The 25,972-nt window shown below is 34.8% G+C and overlaps 2 protein-coding genes, 1 long non-coding RNA gene and 1 pseudogene across 3 annotated transcripts; 3 read left to right on the top strand and 1 right to left on the bottom strand.

Annotated features, from left to right (window-relative positions):
* Positions 2,161 to 4,587, top strand: LOC104767887 (annotated as a pseudogene).
* Positions 6,622 to 9,905, top strand: LOC104766510 (fimbrin-4). Its single transcript, XM_010490412.2, has 14 exons — positions 6,622 to 6,858; positions 6,941 to 7,111; positions 7,203 to 7,423; positions 7,514 to 7,685; positions 7,786 to 7,824; positions 7,896 to 7,964; positions 8,054 to 8,170; positions 8,286 to 8,497; positions 8,577 to 8,744; positions 8,830 to 9,029; positions 9,119 to 9,276; positions 9,362 to 9,458; positions 9,548 to 9,639; positions 9,731 to 9,905. Exons 1-14 carry the CDS (start codon positions 6,772 to 6,774, stop codon positions 9,890 to 9,892), a joined length of 1,965 nt encoding a protein of 654 aa, XP_010488714.1. The 5' UTR covers positions 6,622 to 6,771; the 3' UTR covers positions 9,893 to 9,905.
* Positions 9,970 to 12,843, bottom strand: LOC104766511 (BTB/POZ domain-containing protein At2g04740). Its single transcript, XM_010490413.2, has 5 exons — positions 12,279 to 12,843; positions 11,049 to 11,796; positions 10,932 to 10,968; positions 10,721 to 10,854; positions 9,970 to 10,466 (listed from the first exon to the last, which is right to left on the bottom strand). The coding sequence occupies exons 1-5, from the start codon at positions 12,742 to 12,744 to the stop codon at positions 10,115 to 10,117; spliced, it is 1,737 nt and encodes a 578-aa protein (XP_010488715.1). The 5' UTR covers positions 12,745 to 12,843; the 3' UTR covers positions 9,970 to 10,114.
* Positions 19,849 to 25,939, top strand: LOC104766508. The gene is made up of 6 exons (XR_764037.2): positions 19,849 to 20,101; positions 20,224 to 20,301; positions 20,699 to 20,770; positions 22,867 to 25,404; positions 25,491 to 25,650; positions 25,727 to 25,939. It is a non-coding gene; the product is annotated as an uncharacterized LOC104766508 (long non-coding RNA).

Here is a 25,972-nt window from a genome sequence, read left to right as displayed (position 1 = left end):
CTCACTTCTTGGATCTTCTCGATAAGACTCCAAGGTTCAGCATGTCACTTCATTCCATGTGACTTCACATTGAGCTGTCTTGGCTGAGCTAGTATTCTCTGATTCTCTTCATGAGGAATCATTGCGTCTGTGTCTGTAGCTGGTTACACATGCTCCATCTTGTTCACTGCTTCTATGTCTGAACATGTGTTTGTATCAGACTTGTTCACTGCAACGTTCAATGAATCTGTGTCTGTACTCTTGGTTGTATCAGGTTTACTCATTGCTTCTTGATCATCTCTCTTGTGTTGTATCACCAGTAACAACACCAATATATCTTCAATCTCTCCCTTTGTTACTGAGTTATAGAACTCAAGCTTTCTCTATTCTTGCACTTGATGATCTTCAAGCTTTCATGTTGTAGCATAATTTTTGGCAGCTTCATTGTCTTTAAGAGGATTTTGTCATTGTGATCTTCTCTCTTCTGTTTCAATAGTTGCTCATTTACGCCTTGTTGTCAGTCTTACAATTCTGTCAACACAATGTATCTTCAGTAACAACATTGATGCAATCAATCAGTTAATCAGATTATATAGCTGAAGAAATTGAGAAACTTTCTACTTATGTATCTAAAAAACACATATTTTTTCACAATTGAAGTTATGAAACAGAATCTGATCCGATCATTGGATTATACATGTTTCTCCTAAAATCTTTTAACTGGGCAAGAAATTAAAGTCTCATCTTAGCTCTCTGGATTCTTCTTCATTCCGACACAGAACATATGCTTGATTATTTATGAACTCAATCAATTCTTATATAAAAATGCACCAACAAAACAGAAGCTAAATTTTGGTTTGATCGTTCTTATCTTAAAATCATGTGTCCCAAATCTGAAGCTTGATACGTTTGCAATCAAGCTCAATCGTTCTAATCTTAAATTCAATGCTACATCAAGGCAAACAAAAATCAAAAATCATCAGAGTGTATATATCGATTCAATATAAATCACAGCCATTGAATCTAAAGGAAACAAACAAACAAACAAACAAACTCAAAGATCACAAAACTGTAAATCTTAGCTTCATCGAAATCGAAATTAGATCGAACAAAAAGAGGAAGAAATCGAAATGAATCGAAGAGGAAGATCACGTACTGGATTTGAGGTGAATCGCATCGGCAATCGCTGTTTCGGGTGAGAGAGAAAAAAATAGAAGAAAAATGGAAGTCCGGTGGATGGATTGTGACGGAGGATGAGATTGTGCGCCCAGCAAGTCCGGTGACTCTCCTCATAGCTTACTGTGGATCTGTGATTGATAGTTTCGTTGTGTTTTTGAAGCCGGATCAAGCGATCGAATTCACCGTTTCGCGTTTTGTCGACAGAGGAAAGAGAGAGGTTAGGGAAAAGAGAAAAAGAAAATGAGAGAAAAAAAATCTCTGTTTTATATTTTATCATAAGCCAATTAGAAATTGACACATAGCGTGTCTTCATAGCGTGTTTTGGCCCAATTCTTTTAGTTTTTCTTTTTTTTTCCTCCTAGAAATTGTATGAGTAACGCTTAAATACACCACTGGACATGCTCTCACATACAAATAAAGTGATATGTAATTTAAATAATAATAAAATAAAATAAAACAGTAGAGATTCAAGTCTAGGTAAAGACACTTTATAACCTGCGAAACATCTAACGTGTCACCATATCATTAGTAGGTGATCTTTTTTCTCTTCATTTGCAAAAAATTTAGTGGAACTCTTAAATTAAAATAATATTATATTTATATTAATTTTAAAGTTAAGACATCATTAAAAAATTTCTAATAAGACTACTTACAATGGTTTGTTGTAAACTATATTACAACTGTTGAAAAAATTATTTCCACTACAATGGTTTATGGCAAAAAAGTAACTAACGTGGCAAATTTTGTGTTGATAAATATCAACATCCCTGGAAGTAGAAGGAAAAAGATAAGTGTGACAAATGTTGTATTTTGATTGGTTGCTTTGATTTCTATGTTTTTTTTCATCTGAATTATATAACTTCAATTATTTCATAAGATTTATAAATAAATATATCAAAATTTATATCAAAATTTATAACTTTTCGTTCTTTATAAATTGAGACTACTTTCATTTGATTTGGACACAGAAAAAAAAATCCGTCCTTAGATAATAATAAAAAGTTTAGTCTCCAACAAACTTTTGTTTTAGCTTTAAATATCCTTTTATCTAAATGGATCCAAACAATAACCCTTTCAACATCCAAAATTCTTCTCATTACCCTTTCAACTACCCAAATGCCAAAACTTATCAGTTTCAAAATCAATCTCCTAACCAACCCCAACACCCAAATTATGGTTATCTACCAAATTTCTTCGTGCCGTTAGTTGTTCCAAACTATCGTCCATATCATGGATCAATGATGTCTTATCCATCTCAAGCACCCCCTTATTCTTCTACTCCAACGGGTAATGAAACTGATTCGAATGTTGGAGCAACTGATTTTCCCGAGTTTTCTACACAAATGGCTCTTGGTGGTATTAGCGATATTCATGAAGCCATTCCAGATGCAGAGGATTCAACTCCTGATCGTCGGAGAAGTCCCAAATGGACCACTGAGAAAATTTTGGTTCTACTGAGTGGGTGGATTAAATTTGGAACAGACAGCATTATTGGCAAAAACCAAAAAAGTGAGTCATATTGGGGTAAAATTGCTCAATATTGTAATGAACATTGCTCATTTGATCATCTGCATGATGGAGAAGCATGCATAAATCACTATAACTATGTGAACAAAAGCATGAACAAATGGGTTGGCGCTTATGATAACTCTAAACGTATGCAACAAAGCGGGTGGTCGGAGGGTGATGTATTGGCGAAAGCGCATGAATTATATTCAAGTGCTGGTAAAAGAAGTTTTAAATATATAAAAGAATGGCTTGCTATACGTGGTCATAATTAGGTTATGCTTTAATTTATATTCCAACTTTCAAATATATAAAAGAATGTTTGTTATATTCAAGTGTTAATAATTTGTATTGTCATGTTATGCTTTAATAATGTGTGTTTGTCACTTTCTCTTTTAATAATTTGTATTGTCATATTATGCTTTAATAATATTATCCATGATTTTCGGCTTTAAAAAAGAGAATCTTATCTTATATGTGACTTTTGGTTCGAACCTCAATTCGAATCGAAGGCTCCAACCATTCAATTCTTTGGTTCCATTTTTCTATAAATTGGAACTCATTCTTCCATTAATGTACCAATACCATAAATCTCACCTTACTAAAAAATCATAATGGATCCATCAGAATATCCTTTTGATATTGAAGCTTACAAGAGGCAGTCCAAAATTGAAGAGAGGTATATCATCAACCGGTTTAGGGAGAGTCGAAACAAAATAGAGGAAGACTATCCACCTCGTAACAAGAGAAAATACATCAAAAGAGACAATGCAACAGCAAATCAAAGACTAAATGACGACTACTTTGCCAATGAACCTACATATGACGATGCAATATTTCGTTGGCGATTTCGGATGCGAAAACATATTTTCCTTCGGATCGTTGGAGACCTATCACGCAGCTAGAACTACTTCACCCAACGATCTGACGCAGCCAAGAAAGAAGGTATATCTCCATTAGCAAAATACACTACGGCCATGCGAATGTTAGCATATGGTGTGGCAGCTGACGCGGTGGATGAATACATCAAAATTGGAGGTACTACTGCTTTATAGTGCTTGCAAAGATTCTGTAAAGGAATCATACGGCTGTGTGAGCAAGAGTATCTCAGAGCCCCAACTCAATATGACCTCCAAAGAATTTTACGTGTTAGTGAGATGCGAGGGATTCCAGGGATGATTGGGAGTATTGATTGCATGCACTAGAAATGGAAAAATTGTCCTACAGCGTGGGAAGGTCAATTTACTCGAGGAGATAAGGGAACCACCACTGTTATTCTTGAAGCAGTTGCGTCTCATGATCTATGGATCTGGCATGTTTTTTTTGGATGTCTGGGCACATTGAACGATATAAACGTTCTGGACCGGTCACGGTGTTTGATGATGTTGAACAAGGAAATACTTCAAGAGTGAATTTTTTCGTGAAACAACGTCCAGATAATATGGCTTATTATATGGCTGATGGTATCTATCCTTCTTATCCTACTTTCGTCAAATCGGTTAGGCTACCTCAAAGTGAACCAGACAAGTTATTTGCACAACATCAGGAGGCGTGTCGGAAGGACATCGAACATGCATTTGGAGTGTTGCAGGCTCATTTAAAATCATTCGCGAACCAGCTCGTCTGTGGGACATAACCGATTTGGCTATTATCATGAGGTCGTGTATCATATTGCATAATATGATTGTTGAGGATGAACGAGATACATATGCTCAACATTGGACTGATTATGATCAATCTGAGGCAAATGGGTCGAGTACACAACAACCATTCTCGACCGAAGTGCTATATGTATTTGCAAATCATGTGCGTGCTAGATCCGAGTTGCGTGATTCAAATGTACATCATGAATTGCAAGCAGATCTAGTCAAACACATCTGGGCACAATTCAGAATGTTCCATGGTGAATATTCAAGCTTGTGAATTGAGATTATTGTACTAATAAGTTATGAGTGTTTCCTTACTTGTTGTGTGTTTATTGTATTGCATTTTATATTTATGTTCACTGTATGTGTTTTAGTAATGATTATTTATATTTCTCGTTTTTACTATTTGTAAAAAAATAAAAAAATATATATGAAATAACAAAAAAAATTATTAAAACAAAAATTATTTTGTAAATTATTTAATGTAAATCATTTAATATTTACTTACTTAAGCCCTGATTGGTAGGTGACTTTAAAGACTTTAAAAAATATTAAAGTCTTTACAGTCATTTATTTACCAATCACACTTTTTTGACTTTTATTTATTTTAAAGTTTTCAAAGCCATTTTTTTTTCCTTCGTTGATTTATCAGATTTTTTAAAGCCTCAAAACCAGACTTTAAAATTAAATTCAACAAAAACTTTATTTTGTTCTCTCCTCATTCTATTTAAAAGTTCTCCACAATTTTACATATATATTTTATTTTTATAAATTAATTATTCTCTCTCTTTTTTTTTAAGATCCATTTCAATAGTTATTATTTTTATAAAGAGTTTATGAAAAAATTGTTCATAATCACTATAATAATTGTTTTAAATTTCAAAACAAAATAAAACCTATTCTATGGGATTTTCACTAAAGACTTGCATACTTTTCATATATTAATCTTTTTCTATATATTAATATATATATATATTTTTGGTTCGAGGGACGACGCTTGGGAGGAAACAATATAAAATGCTCTGGTCCCTGGTCTGAGAGGATGTACGGGCCTAGACCCGGAACCTCTTAGTAATTCAAATATATATATATATTTTCTTTGTTAATATACATATTTCAATGATAAAAGTAACAGCTTGAGCTTTAAATTTTCCTTGTTAAAATTTATTTTTGTCATTGGCAAAAAAAAAATTATTTTTGTCATTAAATTGATATATGAATTAATTTCTAACATAATTATACTTATGATTAATATATAATAATAATAATAATAATAATAATAATAATAATAATAATAATAATAATAATAATAATAATAATAAATAACAGTTACAGTTTTAAAAGTTGTTGGGAAACAATCAGATTTTAAGAGTTAATTTTTTTACAGTTAAAACATCTACAACCAAATTCTCTGCAGCTAAGATTTAAAAGTCAAAGTCTCTACAGCCAAAAGTAACAGCCGCTACCACTCAGGGTTTTAATTTTAGTTTGATATTAAGGGTGATTAATAATATGTAATCACAAAAAACATAAACATAAATAAAATGAAAAATATGAAATAAAAATGGTGGTAGGGTTTTGTAATATTATTGAACAAAACTATTTTAGAGAAGAAAAGTTATGTAGGTGTTGAATAATGATGTGGAAGAGAAAAAAGATGATGTGGAGAGTTAAAAGAAAAAAAGTGAGTGTTGTAAATGGGTAGTCTAAAGATGATGCTCTTGCACATTTGATTTGAGGCGCATGTGTCATGTGGTGATTGATAGTCTATGTATATACTTCATAAATCATATCATACAACCAACACATTTGTAATATAAAATGCAATGTATCAAAAAGTTTTAAAAACCATATTTTCATCATAATGTTTGAGAGTAGAGATTAAGAAATTTATAAATTACCATTTTTATGGTTGATTATGAAAATCTATCAAAAGAAATTATAAATTTAAGATTATAAAAGAGTTTTTGTGTGATTTAGAAAGGTTCGTAATTAGGAATGGTTTGAAACACAAGTTTGTGGCAATGCATGTTGGATTTTTGCTGTAATGTTGAGGAAAGAAAAATCATAGCAAAAAGTACTTTTTGAAAATACCTTTTTAATATTTGTCAAATTCTACTAAAATCTACAGAAATTAATAGAATATCCATTATTTAGATAAAAATGTTAAATCTTTAGATAGTTATAAATCTTAAAGAAATACTCTTCTATAAAAAGCTTCTGGAATCACTAATGTATTTGTCTTCTTTCTATTTTGAAAGGTCATGGTGTAAAAAGTCTCCACAATTAAGTTACCACCACTTTAGATCAAACCAAAGTAAAATTACTAATCAACAAAAAAGCATCCACTCACTCTCTCCCGCCTCTGTTTGATTTCAATCCAACTAGGAAGAACTATAAAATAAACACACGATCTTTCTCCAAATTAGAGTTGAACAAGAATCATCATCAGATTCAAGAGATGTCTAGTTACGTTGGTGTCCTTGTCTCTGATCCATGGCTACAGAGCCAATTCACACAAGTGGAATTACGTACTCTTAAATCCAAGGTCTTCTATATCCTTTTTTATTTACCACTTCACACTTTGTAGTATTCCAACATATTGATCTTTCCCCTTCTTTTTTTCGTAGTTTAATTCGACAAAAACTCGATTTGGTCGTGTCACAGTGAAACATTTACCACCAGTGTTTGCAAAACTAAAAGATTTCAAACGCACGTTTGATGAAAATAAGATCAAAACTATATTGGATGAGTCTTATCCCAATCGCTCTGAGGAAGTCGAGTTCGAGACCTTTCTCCGGGTGAGTTTGATAATGATGATCTCTAGTCTCTAGATATGTGGATCCTATATAACAATATTGTAAACTCTGTTTACTATACAATTTGTGACAGGCCTTTTTAAGTGTGCAATCCCGAGGATCAAAGGGCGCTTCATCGTTTCTCAAGACAGGAACTACAACGTTCCACCACGCGATAAATGAGTCCGAGAAAGCTTCATATGTGTCACATATCAATAACTACCTTAGAGATGATCCTCTCTTGAAGAGCTATCTTCCAATCAATCCTACAACAAATGCTTTGTTTGATCTTGTTAAAGATGGTGTTCTGTTGTGGTATTAATACATTACAAACTACTTTTATAACATGGAATTTGTTTAAAGGTTTGTGATGATTCAAGTCCTTGTTCTTTTGGTTTTGTACAGTAAGCTTATAAACGTAGCTGTGCCTGGGACAATAGATGAAAGAGCGATGAACATGAAGAAAGAGCTGAACCCATGGGAGAGAACTGAAAACCTTTCACTCTGTCTCAACTCTGCAAAGGCGATAGGCTGCACCGTCGTCAACATTGGAACTCAGGATATTGCTGAAGGGACAGTAAGTATTTTCAAAATACTTTCTTTTCAGTTTCATGTTCTGTTTCTTTTCAGTTTCATGTCCTGTTTTCTAATTTTTTCTTTGCTGCTCTGTTTTGTAGCCCCATCTTGTACTTGGGTTGATCTTTCAGATTATAAAGGTAATTACTTTACATTAATTTAAGCAAGATGATGAGATATGGTTACTAATGTTTGTGTGTTTTCGATTTAGATACAATTGTTGGCTGATCTCAATCTTAAGAAAACGCCACAACTTGTCGAGTTAGTGGAAGCAAACCAGGTAAATTAAAAGTATACATTTTGAACATTTTGTAAAACCGTTTGTGGCTGAAGCTAAACTTTATATCTTCTTTGTGAATGTTTTTTCAGGATGTGGAGGAGCTTATGGGACTAGCACCGGAGAAGCTTTTACTAAAATGGATGAATTTTCATCTTAAGAAAGCTGGTTATGAGAAACAAGTTACCAATTTCTCTTCTGATGTAAAGGTAACACTAACTNTTTTTTTTTTTTTTTTTTTTTTTTTTTTTTTTTTTTTTTTTTTTTTTTTGTTTTTGCTCTGTTTCATGTATTCAATTTGTGATTTCCTTTGGTGTTTGGCAGGATGGAGAGGCATATACATACCTGCTAAATGCTCTAGCCCCAGAACACAGTACACATGTGACATTAGAGATGAAAGACCCTTCAGAAAGAGCAAAGAAGGTCCTTGAGCAAGCAGAGAAGCTGGACTGTAAAAGATTCCTTTCTCCTAATGATATAGTTGAAGGCTCTGCAAATCTTAATCTTGCATTTGTTGCACAACTGTTTCACCAAAGGTCACTATGAGGAATGCTAGTAATGAGTGAGGTTATTATTCTTTTTCATGGACTAACTTGAAAAAATCTCTGTTTGCAGGAATGGATTGTCTGATGAGAGTCCAAAGATGCCTGTATCCGTTCCTGAGAAGATTGTCACAGACGACGACGAAGAAACTTGTCGAGAAGAAAGATGCTTTCGCCTCTGGATTAACAGTCTTGGTGCTGTGACTTATGTCGATAATGTTTTCGAGGATGTTAGAAATGGGTGAGAGCATTGACATCTTTTGTTTCATTAATGGGTTTTAATCTGACTTGAGAATCTTAAACTCTCCTCATCATTACATTCTCAGGTGGATTCTTCTTGAAGTTCTTGACAAAGTATCACCAGGCTCGGTTAACTGGAAGCACGCGAATAAACCTCCAATCAAAATGCCATTCAAAAAGGTTGAGAACTGCAACCAAGTTATCAAGATTGGGAAAGAGTTGAAATTCTCGCTTGTCAATGTAGATGGTCATGACATTGTGCAAGGAAATAAAAAGCTCCTTCTCGGTGAGCTCTCTTAATTGCAGAATTAAAAGGTGTGTTTAATGTTGTAGTTTCAATATAACTTCAGTGACAATCTTGGTCTGTTCTGTCAGCTTTTTTGTGGCAACTGATGAGACACACTATGCTACAAATCCTCAACAACTTGAGATCTCACTGGCAAGGTGAAGATATAACAGAGGCAGATATTCTAAACTGGGCAAATCGGAAAGTCAAGAAAACGGGTCGAACCTCACAAGCCGTGAGCTTCAAGGTAAAGATAAAGAGTCAAAACCATGGAGACATAACCCTAATATCTCTTCATTAAACCTAACAGTATTCGATGGTTACGCTATTAGGACAAGAATCTTTCAAATGGAATCTTCTTTTTGGAGCTTTTGAGTGCTGTAGAGCCAAGAGTTGTAAACTGGAGTCTTGTTTCTAAAGGAGAAACAGGTAATGACAATACTATGTTACTATGTGATGTTTCTCTTTGTTGTTATCAGCATTGCAGGTTTGTCTTATAATTGCCATTTTTTAAGCAGAAGAGGAAAAGAATTTGAATGCAACATACATCATAAGTGTTGCAAGGAAGCTTGGATGCTCAATCTTCTTGTTGCCTGAAGATATTATAGAGGTAAATATAGCTTCATATGCACTATGCACATCTTATGTTTAGTTTGCGCTTTCTCAGGCACATAATTTTGTATGTTAACATTGATAAACAGGTAAACCAGAAAATGCTGCTGATATTAGCTGCTAGCATCATGAATTGGAGCCTTCAGAAACAATCAGACACTGAGTCTACTGTCTCTGATGATACTGATGTGAGCTCTGTGACAGAAGAGATCTCTAATTTGTCAACAGACGATGGATCTTCAGATGTCTGAAATGATGATGTTGTAAAACAAGTTTGAAATTTCTTATAAATGAAAAATCAAATCAGAGACTAAGCAAGTGGTGCATGTAGTAGAAATGAAGTTTTATTATCAATATCTACATCATGTTTGATCGTTTGTGTATAGAAAGAAAGATTTGAAAGGTTCCATATTAAAATTGGTAAAAGCAAAAACGAGGCTCAAAACTTCGCTTTAAGGAAAACCAATAAATAATCATGCGCTGGTGTCTTTGTAGTCCTCAGCTTCTGATTCGGATTTCTCTCGCTCTGCCATTTCCACGAGCATTGCAAGGCGCTTATCAAAAATCAAAGCACTCTCGTCTCTCATGTCAAGCTCTAAAGCCTCTGCTTCAAGCCACTTCTCTCTCAGATCATCAAGGAGATTCCCTTGGTCCGTGGTCATCATGGCACCTGGTGCACTTGGAACTGTGGTTCGAAGTGAAGAGTCCCCTGATGGTGGTGGCAATGTTAGTAGCATTGCCCTGAACTCGCGGGTTTCAACAAATGCCTCGAAATTACAAGCAACCAAGTCTAGGCAGTACTCTCTTATCTTCAATACACCGTACCTATGCCATTCAAGTTCAAAACTAAACTTGTCAGCTCATAATCATCCCACAATGTGTTATTAACAGAAACGTTTTAGCACTGCATTCTCAAATCCACTAGAATTAAAGTCACCCAACGAGCTTCTGTACCATAGTCAAGAAATTCTAGACCTATAGACACCAAAAATTATATGTAGTAACTTCTGTACTCGACTATCAAATGCACCAAAGTTAGCAAGCAATTAGAAAAGCGATTTAGCTACGAAGAATCATACATATCTGACAAAACCAGCCACTGACAGAGTTCTGCAGGTGTGGCAGTTTCCAAGTGAGGTAACAAGGCGTCAGCCACAGCACGTTTAAGAGGAAACAACAAATAGCGAGATGCAACATCAAAGATCTCCTCAGCCTACAAAATGATACAAATTATCAGAAGGTGAAAGTCTGAAAGATATAAATATTTCTAAATGGCAAACAAGTTCTTACCTGATTCGGACTGATCTCCTTCAAGCCATCAGTGTACCTGATAATGCCTCATAGAGTTAGCTTACCATACCAACAATTATTTTTCTCAACACGGCTTTTACAATCACAAACGCTTACATATACTCAATCATCTTCTCAAAAGCCTCTGCGCTCAAATCATGTTCTTCAAGAAATGGAAGAGTATTATCACCTGGCAAGCCATTAGTTCCCTCATGGAAATCATTCACTCGGGATAATCGTGCTCTGAAGTACTCTGATCTCGAAGCTAGAATAACTTGATGGCAATAGAAAGTTCTTTTATCCACTTTAACACAAACATCAGCAAGACTATCCACAGAATCACCAACCCTCGTATCCCCAACAGATGAATCAATTGCATCACCAGCAAACGATTTCGCAAGGGAAACTCGAAGAATCCTATGCAAAGAAGCAGGAAGCCTGTCTTCCACTGGAAGAGATATGCCCTGTAAGATGAACCGTTTCATGGAGTTATCAAGATCTCTATGCGTCTTGTACTCAGCATATCTCTGGTGATTCAGTTCCTTCTCAATAATTTTCTGCAATGATTCACATTTACAAACTTTGCAGATCCTCACAAGATCTTCCATATCATCAACCGATATCTCCAGCCTATCTGAGTAAAAGAAGTGGATGAGGCTACAAAGAGCAGGATACGAAAGCTTCTCTTTTGAGAATCGAACTTCTCTCCGGTCTTTCCATTCATTCTCAAACTTTTGCTTGAAATATGGAGATCGTGCACTTAAGATAACCCTGTGAGCTTCTATTGGTCTACCTTGCACAAAGAACATCACATCCGGTGGGAAGTAATTGGAACTACCAAACTCACTCGGAGAATCTCCTGAAACTAAGATTGCAATTTATTCAGTCTCTAGACCACATCAACAGACGTACACAAGAATGATTCAAGAACTCAACATTCCTAAAACAAACTCGATTAAGAGTGAAATTTGTAAAACGCCAAACTATTTCAGTACACATTGAAACCGATTCAAGCACGCAAATTTCCTAACATTTTGATTCAAAGACTTCAACTTTTTAAAAATTGGATATTGAAAGAAATGGTAAACCCAAAAACATCATCTCAGTACACATCTCCACATACAGAAACAGTTCAAGAATCTAACTTTTTCATAAAAACTGGATTCAAAGAACTCAACTTTCATATAAATTGGATTCAAAAAACTCAACTTTCATATAAATTGGATTCAAAGAACTAAACTTTCATATAAATTGGACAGTGAGTGTCATTGTAAAGAACGAGAGCAACCCCCAAATTAAGTCGACAGCCTCAAAATTGAGAATTGATTGAGCATTTTGGAAGCATACCAGAAACATCAAGATCAGCATTTGAAGCTTGTTTCAGATAATCTCGATTATGACAACATCCCAAAAACGTTTCCCTAAGTGAAGCTTGCAAAGGACCAAGCGGAGGAGGACGAGCTTCAAAGGCCTTAAGAAGCTTCCGAATCCTCAAATTGAGAGAAGCGTAGTGACAACGATCACCGTCAAACGTATGTTCAGAGCAAATCGCACCGTTCTCTAGAAGCAATCGAGCAGCATCTATGTGACCAGCGAGACAAGCGTAATAGAGAGCAACAGAGTCCCAACGGTCACGTGCGTTGACGTTGACTCCGGTTTCAAGAAGGTACCGGAGCCTGTCGACGTCACCGGCGCGTGAAGCTTCGAAAACGTCGCCGTTTGGGACTTTTTTTAAAGGTACGGATGGTTTGTAATCTTGGAGGTCGAGGTCGAGATCTTCTAGGTCGGATTCAAGAGTCCAAGATGAGGACATTTTGGAGCATAAACCCTAAAGGAAGTGAGTGGTGGTGACTATTGTTTTTGTTTCCATGGCGGATTTGAGCTTCTACGATTTAACGATTTTTTTTCTGATAAAGAAGAGCTTCTGCATGAGTCCGAAGGTCTTATGTAATATCTCTTACGTCAACGTGTTAACTTGTTGTCTTGTCTTGTCTTTTTAAGTTTAACTATAGGCGCTAAACGTTTGTACATGTGTATTTATTTTTGATTTTTAACTACATATATATAAATTATTTAATTTTATATTTGTATACGTAATTGTAAACATTTATATATTTTTAATGTAATTTAAAGAAATTATAATTTCTTAACTTTTGTTTATGATTTATTATTTTTTTAATATATATTTTTATATAATTTTATATATATAATGTTTAATATTGTAAACGTTAAACCACATAAAAAACTGTCTAGGTCCCAATTAGACGTTTTAGAAACTAGATGCTGCGTCACCGCCGATATATGATCGCTTTTTTGAACAATAACTTTTTCAAGGTGTGGTATTATGATTGTTTAAAAAAATATTTATATTGGTGGATTAAGAAGTCAAAAAGCCTACAAGCCCAAACCACTAAATCTCTTTTTGAGGTAAGTCGTTTGAGTTCGAAGTTTTTGAGGCTGGTAACACACAACTGGTGTTGTAGTATAGTTGAAATGTGAACCGGAAATGTTACGAATCTTTGATCAATTAGTGTTAATTAGGAATCTAATCTGATATATTAGGAATGGGAATGTCTCTTATTTATACTTTATCAATACAAAAACCAAAAGAACTGTATACAGTAACTCTTTTTATTGAAAAGTTGCTTTTAAATAAATATCATGAACATTTGAAGGGAGAGAAGAGATAGCTTACGTATAATAAAGATGATGAGCTACTCCATTAATTTTCAGTTGTGGTGATCAAAACTCATGCATTTTTTTGGGTAATTGTGGTCATATATGTGGTCATATATATGTTGTAATTGTTAGATTATAAAAAATTTCGAACTAAAATAAATTGTCGCCCAAAAGGTGATTTCCTAAACAGAAATTAAAGTCAATACACAAAGATCAAAGCATTTTTTTTTAAGTGAGACAGAAAAGCAAAGGGTCATTGTCTAAGGGAATATGGCTTCCCAAAGCCATAGAAGGGTTTCCGTAAACTCTAATTCAGCCTGTTGAACCTCCTCCTTGTTATAGTTATATACAAAAAGAACTTTGTGACCTCTCGATCTAAACATGTCAAGAAGATTGGCAAACTCCGCTTCTTGTGCGATGGTATTTGAGACAGTCACTAAATTGTGAGGAGCAGGCGAGAGATTGTCCAACATCCACGTAGTGTCATGTAACATCCACACAGCGCTTGTTTTACCGTTAGAAACTATTATACAATATCAATATGGTGGAAATTAATATTTTTTTAGATTTAGAGAGACTAGTAGTAGTATGTAAAAAAAAAAAATGGTGAAAGAAGGAAATCATTATCGGGAAGAAATCTGATTCCGAATTCCTTAGAGTTTTCCACCGTACAATTCGGTATCCTATAAGCCGCAGAATGAGAATAGAAGAAGAATCAAACACAACCAACAAGAAAACCCTTCTTTCTCGAGACCTTATTTAACATTATCATGAAGTGTCAAAAGATCGAGACCAATAGGGAGCGGGAAGTCCGTTAAATCCAAGAAGAGCCCTGTCGTCCTCGAAACTACTTCGCCTACACGAAAACAGAAAAACGCATTCACGAACAGAAAAAGACCCATCGATCGATTAAATCCACTACGAATCAGTATATATATTTATACATATTAACAAATAATAAACAATTTTGAGCGAGAAATCTTTTAAAGGTGATTTTCCCATGCATGGTTTAGAAATAATAATTTGTTAAAGAAGTTTGAGGAATAATCTATTTGAGCTGCGGGGAAAACAAGTTATTTCTCCCTCAAAATTATCATATCAAGCTAGATAGAGCCCGAACTTTAACTATAATATATATTTCCCCGAGAAAAAGTTCGACACCTATGTCTTGTTTTGATCATTATGTACCAAATAAACCTTAACCAGCTAAAATAATAGTAAACCAAAAAAAACCAAATTACAAAGAGATAGGAGATCATGCTCAACGAATTGCCATCAACTTACATTTGCAGTTTTTGCAGATTTTGAACCACGAGTAACATCATAAATGAATGATGATCTAACACGGGCTTTCACTGACTTGGAAATATATGAAGCTGTGTGTCTAATAGGTGATGACGGAGCCCCAGGATCAGATGGATTAACTGCTCGTTTTTATAAAAACTGTTGGGACATTGTTGGCAAAGAGGTCATCATGGAAGTTCAAAATTTCTTTGAAACATCCATTATGACATAAAATATGAACCATACCAATATTTGCATTATCCCAAAAATAGAAAACCCCACAACTCTTGCAGATTATAGGCCAATTGCACTTTGCAATGTTCTTTACAAGATTATCTTAAAGTGTTTAGTTCGACGTCTGAAGAAACACTTAGATGACATAGTATTTGATGCGCAAGCAGCTTTCATTTCAGGCCGATAAATCCAAGACAATGTCATGATAGCTCATGAAGTCATGCATTCACTAAATGTACGCAAGAGAGTTTCAAAGTCTTATATGGCGGTTAAAACTGATGTAAGCAAAGCCTATGATAGGGTTGAGTGGAACTTTTTGAAATATACTCTAGAACTATTTGGTTTATGTGACAGATGGATGGCTGGATTATGGCGACCGTTGAATCTGTAAGTTACTCCATTCTGATAAATGGCTCACCCTTTGGACATGTCAAACAGGAAAGAGGAATACGCCAAGGTGATCCCTTATCCCCTTATCTCTTCATCCTTTGTTCGGATATATTGAGCCACCTTATCACGACGAGGTCTGCAGAGGGTGACATAAAAAGAATTAAAGTTGGAGATAATGCACCGCGTATCACGCACCTACAGTTTGCAGAGGATTATTTGTTCTTCTGTCAACCTAATAGGAATAATTGTCAAGCACTAAAGGATGTTTTTGATGTGTATGAATATTAATCGGGACAGAAGATCAATACATCAAATTCTATGATAACGTTTGGTTTCCTTGTATATTGAGCAACAAAAACTAGGTTAAAGACGATTCTTGAAATACCAAATCAAGGAAGAGGCGGAAAATATCTGGGATTACCAGAACAGAAAAAAACATGAAATATTTGAATACATCATCACTAGAGTGAAACAAAGAACATCAAGTTGGAGTGCAAAACAACCCTCACCAGGAAAGGAAATAATGCTTAAGGCTATGATTGGGAGACACTTTAAACACTTTAAAATTAATTTTAATTCTTAAAAGCCTAAATTTTAACAATCAAACTTTTATTGCTTTATTATTTTTGGCAGCCTTTAATGTCTAAAATCCCAAATTTTTATAGTTTGTACGTACAAATTTTAAAAATCACAAATTTGAGACTCTTTTGGCTGTAAAAAATAGATAATAATAAAAATGTAGTTATTTTTTCTCTTTCTTATTTTCAATGTATAATTTATCACAACTACATTTTGATTCATTAAAAATTTATTTCCGTTATTTTGAGATACATTTTTCATAATTATTTTTTCATCAACAACCATTATATCGATATAATATTTTAATCAATTATGTCATATTTTAATATTTTTTTATATTTATAGAAAACATACAATAAAAATAACAGTCAGTGTTAAAGATTTAACAGTTAAAGTTTTTACATCAAAAGTTTTAATAGTTCAAATTTTTACAGAAAAAGTCGTAACAGTTAAAATTTTTACGGCAGAAGTATCTATAGTCAAACTTTTACAGTTAAAACATCTATCGCCACAAGTTACAGTCGTTACCAATCGGGACCTAAATTAGTGGCTTTGGCAATGCCAGTCTATGAAATGTCGTGTTTAAAGTTGCCAAAAGGAGTTATCTCAGATATTGAATCAATACTCATGAATTATTGGTGGGAGAAGGGTGCTCAACAAAGAGAAATTTCTTGGATAGGTCGAGACTTGGAAAATTTCAATGATGCACACTTAGCAAAACAAGCATGGCATTTTGTAATGCCCCGACCGCCACCTCTTTGGAGACCCCATGTCCAATCTCAGTCCATAGGTCCACCTTCTTTAATGGGCCTCATGTCCTCTCCCTAGGCCGGTGAGCTCATCTATATCCGACGGCCGATTTGCTACATCCAGCAGGTTTCAAAGCCTTGTTACCATCCCTACAAATCACCACATGATCTTTCCCTGTGATTTGTTCTCACTCGCACAGTTCTGAAAATCACTTCCTGGAAGGTCACCCATCCTGAGACTACTCCAGCTCAAGCACGCTTAACTCTGGAATTCTCTGAGGACCCTTGACCGAAAAGATAACTGCACTTTTTTGACATAGGTGGCCAAATCAATTCTTTTAAACCTCTCTGCAAAACCAGGGTGTCGCAATTCACCCCCATAAACAGAATGCAACGTCCTTGTTGCGCACCAAGACCATCACCCCCGACGATGTGAGCCCAGCCGGCTCCACACTCATCTGGGTTCGGCTCTTATATCACTTATAACGCCCCGACCGCCACCTGTTCGTGGACTCCATGTCCAATCCCAGTACATGGGCCCACCTTCCTTAATGGGCCTCACATCTTCTTACTAGGCCCGTGAGCCCATCTATATCCGACGGCAGGTTTGCTACGTCCGGGAGGTTTTCAAGCCTTGTTACCGTCCCTACAAATCACCACATGATCTTTCCTTGTGTTTTGTCCTCACTTGCACAGTTCCGATAGTCACTTCCCGAAAGATCACCCATCTTGAGACTACTCCAGCTTAAGAACGCTTAACTCTGGAGTTCTCTAAGGACCCTTGACCGAAAAGATAAGTGCACTTTGGTGACATAGGTGGCCAAATCAATTCTTTTAAACCTCTCTGCAAACCAGGGTATCACACGTTTAGTCCAATCCCAAATTCCTTGTTTGCCATTATCTGGATGAATCTATCCTCGATGCAAAACCCAGAAATAATCAATCATATGGTTGGTCGTCTTTATTAGTAGGCATTTCGTTAATAAAGAAGGGTTGAAGATACAATGTTAGAGATGGCAAATCAATTAGAATAGGGATAGATAATGTCATTAACTCACATCCTCCACAACCAATTTTTCCTTACAATTTAATGGCACACTGGACACACTTATGGCAGTGATAGGCGAGAGCAGATCATGGAACTCTACGAAGATTTTCATGAACATCAAAAGAGAGGATATCGACCAGATTCAACATATTTACTTTGCAAAAGAAACCCAACCAGATAATCTTACATGGAACTATAGTATCTCAAGACACTATATGGTTAAGTTAGGTTACTGGTTGTTAACACATGATCCTCTTTCTAGTCATATGCCTCCAGACAAACCATATGGATTGATAGAGCTCAAGAATAAAATATGGAGATTACCAGTGATTCCAAAAATAAAACACTTTCTCTGGCGTACAATATCTAGAGCTCCCCCAACAGTAACAAGATTAAGATCACGAGGTATGTCATTAGACCCCCTATGTCCACAATGTCGTCAATCAAAGGAAACGATCAACCATGCCTTATTTACATGTCCTTTTGCACTAATGGTTTAGCGTTTTTCAAGCACCCCCTATTTAGACTTAACTTGCATATCAAATGATGATGAAGAAAACATCTCTAACATCATCACATCCATCTTCAACTCTGCACATTCAGACAATGAAGCAATATTACCTCTATGGTTGCTTTGGCGAATTTGGAAGGCACGAAACAACTGTGTTTTTAATAACTACGGAGAAAGTCCTTCAAAAACTGTTCTGTGATCGAAATTAGATACAAAAGAATGCTTTGATCTTATGCATAAAGGTGACATGCCTTCTTAATATATCATGGTTTTTGTGGTTTTTAACCATGATATAAAGAGTATTTTAAAGTCTTTTGATGTGTTTTTAGTTTCTTTTTGAGTCTTTACAATTTTATAGGATTTTGGCATTAATGGAGCAAAGTGGAGCAATTTGGGACGTTTTGGAGCGAGGAAATCAACTTGGAGACGATCAAGAGTGATGGTGTCGATCGACACAAGGCCCAAGTTTTGAAGATTTATAAAGCTGCGTTAAAGTTTTCCATATTTGCATCATTAGTCTATGAACGTGTTTTAGAAATATAAATAGGTTTTCTAGGTCATTTTTTAGACCAAAGCATTATTTTTGCAAAACCCTGAGATATTTTAGAGAGCTTTTGGATAGAAGAATCAAGACTCCTTCAGAGAAGATTCAGAACTAAACATTCGTCAAATTTAAAGTACTGGTATAAAAAAATTATTTCTATCAAGTTTGTTTTTGCAAAAGGGGTCTCTAATCATGCTACACATTTGCTAGCCCAGTTGGGATGTAATTATTGCTATTTCTATGCTGATTCTGTAACTTTGCCAGATTGGCTTGTACTGATCGGGTTTTAATCAATACTAGGATCTACCCCGTGGTACACCACGAGGCAAATATATATATATATTTTTTCTAAATTATTCTTGCACCTTTAGTTTAATTAAATTGGCATAGTTATGTTGTAGTTTTGTAATAATTACATTTTCTCGTTTGCTATATATACGTTTCATATTTTTTGTATTTTTAATCAAACTAACTATATGTATTCAAAAATATATATAGGGGATTGTATAGATACGATGAAATTGTGGATAAATTTACAATTGAGCAGAGCTCTATATATAATTGTTATAGTGCTTAATTTGTTATCTATATTTATTTAAATGTGATTTACTTACTATATAAATAGTTCATAGTCATTCTTTTTTAAAAAACTATTTTTTTTTTTGATTGTAAGTAAAATTATGTGTATTTAATATATGCTGAAGTACAATACATTTAGAGATACCCAATGTTATTACATTTCTTTATGTAAATGATCTAAATATATTTTTTGGAGTGCAAAAAGAAAAAAAAAATTGCACAAATTAAATTTAAGAATCCAAGTACATAGCTTACATCTAATAAATTAAATATGTTAAGATTTATTATATAGTATTGGTGAGATATAGAAAACTATAATCTTTACGTTATTAATTAAAAAAATACAGATTAGATAAGCCAAGTAAACTCACCGTACAATCGAAAAAACTATTCGTTTTCTTCTCTTTCAATAACGATTCATTTCCAACTGAATCGCAAAGGTTAATCTCGTGTTTCTTCTTGTAATCGTTGTCAATATAATGATCGACCTTTGATTTGGCTACTTGTTGACCTTCGTTGTTTGCAAATCTGGGAGATATATTGAAGGTGGGTGATGCTGTTCTCTTTGCCCAGGTATGTTCGTTCTTAATCTTTTTTTGGAATCGATAGATTATTAGTATTGGAGTACATAACTTCTCAGATCCGTATAGATAGCAATCAATTAACCCTACATCTTAGGATTTCATCACGTGCAGAAGGAATCGAGGTTATATACTTGTCATCATCACGCACTCTAATTCGGTGAGAAGATTTAACATTGGCTTATTAAAGAGGTAATTTTGATTTCATCTCCATATGAGATAGTGTTTATTTCGAATCTCAGAAATTATCTGTTGGGTAATGGAAAATAATTAGCTCTCTTAAAGAAATTTTGTGAATAGCTGCTAAAGGAAAAGAGGAAAACAACTGTGAATCAGGATCTTCTTTAGTTCTGATGAAATTCTGGGTTTAGCACTATTTCTTATTTTTGCAAGCTATCAGAATATTAGGTTTGCCATGTCAATTTTGTTGGTGTAAAAGAAACTGGATATATCAAAACTCAAAATAGTTGAAGTACTTTAGTGGACTTTTATCCTCTTTTGATCTTTACTGTATAAAATGGATCATGTGGTATAGATAACACATGATAAGTAATTTGAATCACAACTATATTTTTGTTGTTATCTATAGGTGCAAAATTTAAAGGAAAGCAACTCGGGGCCAGCAAGCAGAAGATAATGTCATTCCCTCGGTTCAATGGTGGTCAGTAACTTTTGACACTCTCAATAATTCTATTCTCTAGTTAGACAACAGTTTTTTGATTGGCCTTTTTTTTTTTTCATGAAGCTACCATCTGTGATTTATATATATATATATGATCATATATTATAAATGTTATTCGATAACAAATAAAAGTTGTTGCTAAATGCTAATATAAGTAGATCTTATTAAGTAAAGTAAGAAAACATTAACATTTAACAATCGAATATCTGACTAAATCACGCTTACTTACCACGAGTCTACTCAACAGAAATCTCTCCGTATGTCTTCAAATGAATGATAACACCTACAATATGAAAACATAAATTTAGTTCCTGATTAATATAACATTGTATAGTCATGATTAAATTTGTTCAGAGACATATCTTTTCAAAACATTAATCTATAAATTCTGAAACACTTCTTTGAAAACAACATTAGTTGTTTTCCTCTCAATCTCCCCTTCTTTGTTGACAATTAAGATTTTCAACCCTTTTTTTGAAGTTACCCTAGATAACGCAACATATAGCTGTCTATGAGAAAACACTGGTTTTGATAAATATGTTCCAACATGCTCTAGAGATTGTCTCTGACTTTTGTTAATAGTCATAGCAAAAGCCACTGATAATGAAAACTGTCGGCGCCTCATTTTGAAAGGGAGTTTGGTGTCTGATGGTGTGAGAACAATCTGTGGAATCAAGACTATATCACCAATTCCGTCGCCTGTTATGACTCTTGCTTCTACAACATGGGCTGCCATTTGTGTTATCTGAAGTCTAGTACCATTGCATAATCCACTCTTTGGATCAATGATCCTAAGTAACATCACAGGAACTCCAATTTTCAAACACAAGTTGTGATGTGGCAAACCTGACAGCTTTATGGTGTTTAACAAATCTGGTGTAATCACTGGATTTTTTAGAGAATCCAAATCTGTTGGGTCAATGCTATCAGCACTTAGATAGATCCTTTCTTCACCTGTATATTAATAAGCAAATAGTTTGTTAGTAACATATTAATCGCAGTAAAAACATATTAATTATTTTCAATATTTAGTAGACCAAATTGTGTGTATAAATCAGAGGACTTACTATCCAGTTTCTCTAGCATATACTGGTTTATTGGATTCACGTCATCATTGGTTGGTGCTAAAATAGCTCTTTTTTGGAAGAATTTTGCTTCACGTTTATCTCCTAACAATGCCGGATTGCCATATATTCTGCTAGTAATAGCTGCAAAAGGATCATCTGCTTCTGTGATCAAGAAATCTTCGGGGATATCGATTAGAGCTTCACCATCATTAGGTTCTGAAATTCTACCATCACCAACATCTAAAAGCCAATCTGAAAATTCTTGGATCTCTTTAGCTTTTTCCACACTTACGTTTTTCTTTAGTAGATGCATATTCTTGGTCAGCTTTAGAACTTCACAGTGATCACTACAAGAAAACAGGTGATTAGCGACTACAAATAGCGACTACATATGTAGTCACCACAACTAACGACTACATAGTGACTATTTAGCGACTATGCTGTGACTACAGGTAATTAGTCGCTACTGAGTCACTCTATAGCGACTAATTCATGCAGTCGGTATGGTAGTCGTATTTTAACGACTACGAGGCGACTATTTTGTTGATGGAACTATGTAGTCGCAACTTAGTCGCTAAATTAACGACTAGAGTATGACCACATCAAATAGTCGTACACTTTGGCGACTAAGCTGCAACTCATTCAGCGAGTCATAAGGTAGTCTTAAAGTGGTTGTAAAATTTGGCGACTGCACGGCGACTCATACGGCGAGCCATTACATAGTCATCGTGTAGTCGCCAAATAGTCGCAAAATACAGTTAAAACAAACGTGTTTTCCATGTGGGGGTTGGTGTACCAACTTTTATTATGTAGTCGCCTATTAGTCACCTATTAGTCACCTAGGAAAATCTATAAAAACGAGTTGCACTCATTTGTTCTCTTCATTCCGAAAAAGACACTTTCTTTTCCTAAAAAAAAAATTCTAAATCAAAAAAAAAAGTTTGGCTTTATATAATCTTATATTTTCTCCCAATATATATATATATATATATATAATTATAATGGCAGGATATTACAATTATGGTGGTAATGGCGGTAATTATTGGGAGTGGATGTACAAGAGGTTCGATGAAGTGACGGAAAATCTTTCATCTGAATTCAAAGTGGGGGTGGACCAATTCTTATCGTTTGCAAGTAGCCAAGATACAGTTTAGAATAATGGGGGTAAGTTTCTCTGTCCATGTAGTGTTTGCAAAAACAATTGATGTCTCTCGGGTAGAAGAGTTATGAGTCATCTGTTTAGTAATGGATTTATGCCAGTTTATTATGTTTGGTATAACCACGGAGAAGAAATTTATTTGGATATAGGAAGTAGTTACACTGATAGGACGTATGATGGGAGTCATGAAGAAATGGGTAATGTAGTAGAAGATCCATATGTGGATATGGTGAATGATGCATTTCGTTATAATGTGGGTTTAGATGATAATTATCATCAAAATGATAGTTATGAGAATGTGGAAGAACCGGTACAAAACCATTCACAGAAATTTTACGACTTGTTAGATAGTGCAAAAACTCCTTTATATGATGGTTGTCGTGAAGGTCACTCGCAATTGTCATTGGCTGCTCGAGTCATGCAAAATAAGGCGGAGTATAATATGAGTGAAAAGTTAGTAGATTCGGTTTGCGACATTTTGACGGATTATTTACCAGAAGGCAACCATTCTACCAGTTTATTACGAGACAGAGAAATTGATGCGTAATTTGGGCCTTCCATATTATACAATTGATGTTTGTATTAACAATTGTATGATTTTCTGGAAAGAAGATGAAAAGGAAGAGACATGTCTATTTTGTGGTTCACCAAGATGGAAGCCTAAGGAGGACCGACGGAGAACAAGAGTACCATTAGTCGTATGTGGTATCTACCTATTGCTGATAGGTTGAAGAGAATGTATCAGAGCCAAAAGACTGCAGCGACAATGAGATGGCATGCATAACACCAATCAAAAGAGGGAGAAATGAATCATCCTTCTGATGCGACAGAGTGGAGATATTTCCAAGAGCTTAACCCTCGGTTTGCGGAAGAACCTCGTAACGTCTACCTTGGATTATGTACCGATGGGTTCAATCCATTTGGCATGTCTCGTAATCATTCGCTGTGGCCTGTGATCTTGACTCCATATAATTTACCCCAGGTATGTACATGAATACGGAGTACTTGTTTTTTATAGTTCTGAATTCTGGGCCAACTCATCCGCGAGCTAGCCTCGGTATCTTCCTACAACCTCTTATTGAGGAGTTAAAAGAGTTGTGGTCTACTGGATTCGATGCATACGATGTGTCTTTGAATCAAAACTTCAATCTAAAAGCAGTGCTGATGTGGACGATAAGCGACTTTCCGGCGTATAGCATGTTATCGGGATGGACCACCCACGGTAAATTATCTTGTCCAATTTGCATGGAAAGTACAAAGTCGTTTTATCTACCCAAAGGAAGGAAGACATGTTGGTTTGATTGTCACCGAAGATTCCTGCCTCATGGTCATCAATTAAAGAAGAACAAAAAAGATTTCCTGAAGGGAAAAGACGCTTCTAACGACTATCCACCGCAGTCTTTAACTGGTGAGCAAGTTTATTACGAGCGTTTGAAATGTGTAAATCCACCAAAAACTAGGGAAGTCGGTGGTAACGGTCATGAAAAGAAGATGCCAGGCTATGGAAAGGAACATAATTGGCACAAAGAAACCATATTATGGTCGCTACCTTATTGGAAGGACCTCAATCTCCGACATAATATCGATGTGATGCATACCGAGAAGAATTTTGTGGACAACATCTTGTATACTTTTATAAGTGTACAAGGTAAATCTAAAGATAATGTCATGTCAAGATTGGACATAGAACAATTTTGTTCTCGACCACACTTACATATTGATAGGAAGGGTAAAGCTCCTTTCTCAGCATATACATTGACAAAGGAAGCCAAAACAAGTTTATTGGAATGTGTCAAGCATCGGTGAAATTTCCAGATGGTTATTCATTAGACTTTGCTTGTTGTATTGATCTAATCAATGGCAAGTTTTCAGGATCGAAGAGTCATGATTGCCATGTTTTTATGGAGCGATTTCTTCCATTTATCTTCACAGAATTCCTAGACCGGAACGTTCACCTTGCATTACTTATTTAATTAAATAAGTAATATATATTTTTAAATATAATTTCCTAAGACATGAAATTTGAATACATTTTCAGGGATTGGAGTATTTTTCAAGGACTTATGCTCAAGAACTTTGCAAAAAAGTCGTGTTCAAATTCTTAAACATAACATTGTTTTGATCTTATGCAACTTAGAAAAGATATTTTCACCATCATTTTTTGATGTGATGGAGCACCTGCCTATACATCTCCCATATGAAGCATAATTGGGAGGCCCTGTCCAATATTGGTGGATGTATCCTTTTGAAAGATTTTTCAAAAAGTTGAAAGGAAAAGCGAAAAACAAAAGATATGCAGCTGGATCAATCGTTGAGTCATATATCAATGACGAGATTGCTTACTTCTCTGAGCACTACTTTGTCGATCATATACAAACAAAATCAAGGTATAATTAAATGAAATTATAATTTAGACTTAATTTGAATTACTTTTAATTATATTATTTGATCAGGTTAACAATATTCTATGAAGGTGAAGTGCTAGTACATCATGTCCCTGGAGTCCCTAATATATTTACTCATGTCGGTCGTCCAAGTGGAGAAATGCATAAAGTATGGCTTTCAGAGAGAGACTATTAATGCGCACATTCATATGTTTTACGGAATTGTGACTATTTTCAACCAATTGAGAGGTATATAATATAGACTCGCAAATATATAGACTCCACATTTTTTCTCATATATATTAAATATATTTTATTTTCTAAGTATGTTCGAGGATTTTCTTTCTACCAAATATCCTGAAGTAACCGAAAAAGAACTATCCATGAAAAGAGCTGAAGAATATCATGTGTGGGTGAAAGATTATGTAAGTATACTCGAACGCCTCTAACCGACTCTGTTTCTGCATTTATTTATATCATTGATAATATTTATATGTATATAATAATGTTTGATTTTATTATATATATATATATATATATATATATTTATATATCCAGGTTATATATTAGA

The sequence above is a fragment of the Camelina sativa genome, chromosome 19 (genome assembly GCF_000633955.1).
Source record: "Camelina sativa cultivar DH55 chromosome 19, Cs, whole genome shotgun sequence".
Lineage (NCBI taxonomy): Eukaryota > Viridiplantae > Streptophyta > Magnoliopsida > Brassicales > Brassicaceae > Camelina > Camelina sativa.
Note: the sequence above shows the minus strand (reverse complement) of the source record. Positions and strands in the feature narration are given on the sequence as shown.

What these genes read in the sequence shown, in the direction of transcription:
- LOC104766510 (XM_010490412.2), top strand. Translation starts at nt 6,772, where the DNA reads ATGTCTAGTTACGTTGGTGTCCTTGTCTCTGATCCATGGCTACAGAGC. An exon ending in AAAGATGGTGTTCTGTTGTG is followed by an intron (nt 7,424 to 7,513) that starts GTATTAATACAT and finishes GGTTTTGTACAG; the next exon opens with TAAGCTTATAAACGTAGCTG. An exon ending in CACAAGCCGTGAGCTTCAAG is followed by an intron (nt 9,277 to 9,361) that starts GTAAAGATAAAG and finishes TTACGCTATTAG; the next exon opens with GACAAGAATCTTTCAAATGG.
- LOC104766511 (XM_010490413.2), bottom strand. Translation starts at nt 12,744, where the DNA reads ATGTCCTCATCTTGGACTCTTGAATCCGACCTAGAAGATCTCGACCTC. An exon ending in TGCTGATCTTGATGTTTCTG is followed by an intron (nt 11,797 to 12,278) that starts GTATGCTTCCAA and finishes TTGCAATCTTAG; the next exon opens with TTTCAGGAGATTCTCCGAGT. An exon ending in TGGCTGGTTTTGTCAGATAT is followed by an intron (nt 10,467 to 10,720) that starts GTATGATTCTTC and finishes TGAATGGCATAG; the next exon opens with GTACGGTGTATTGAAGATAA.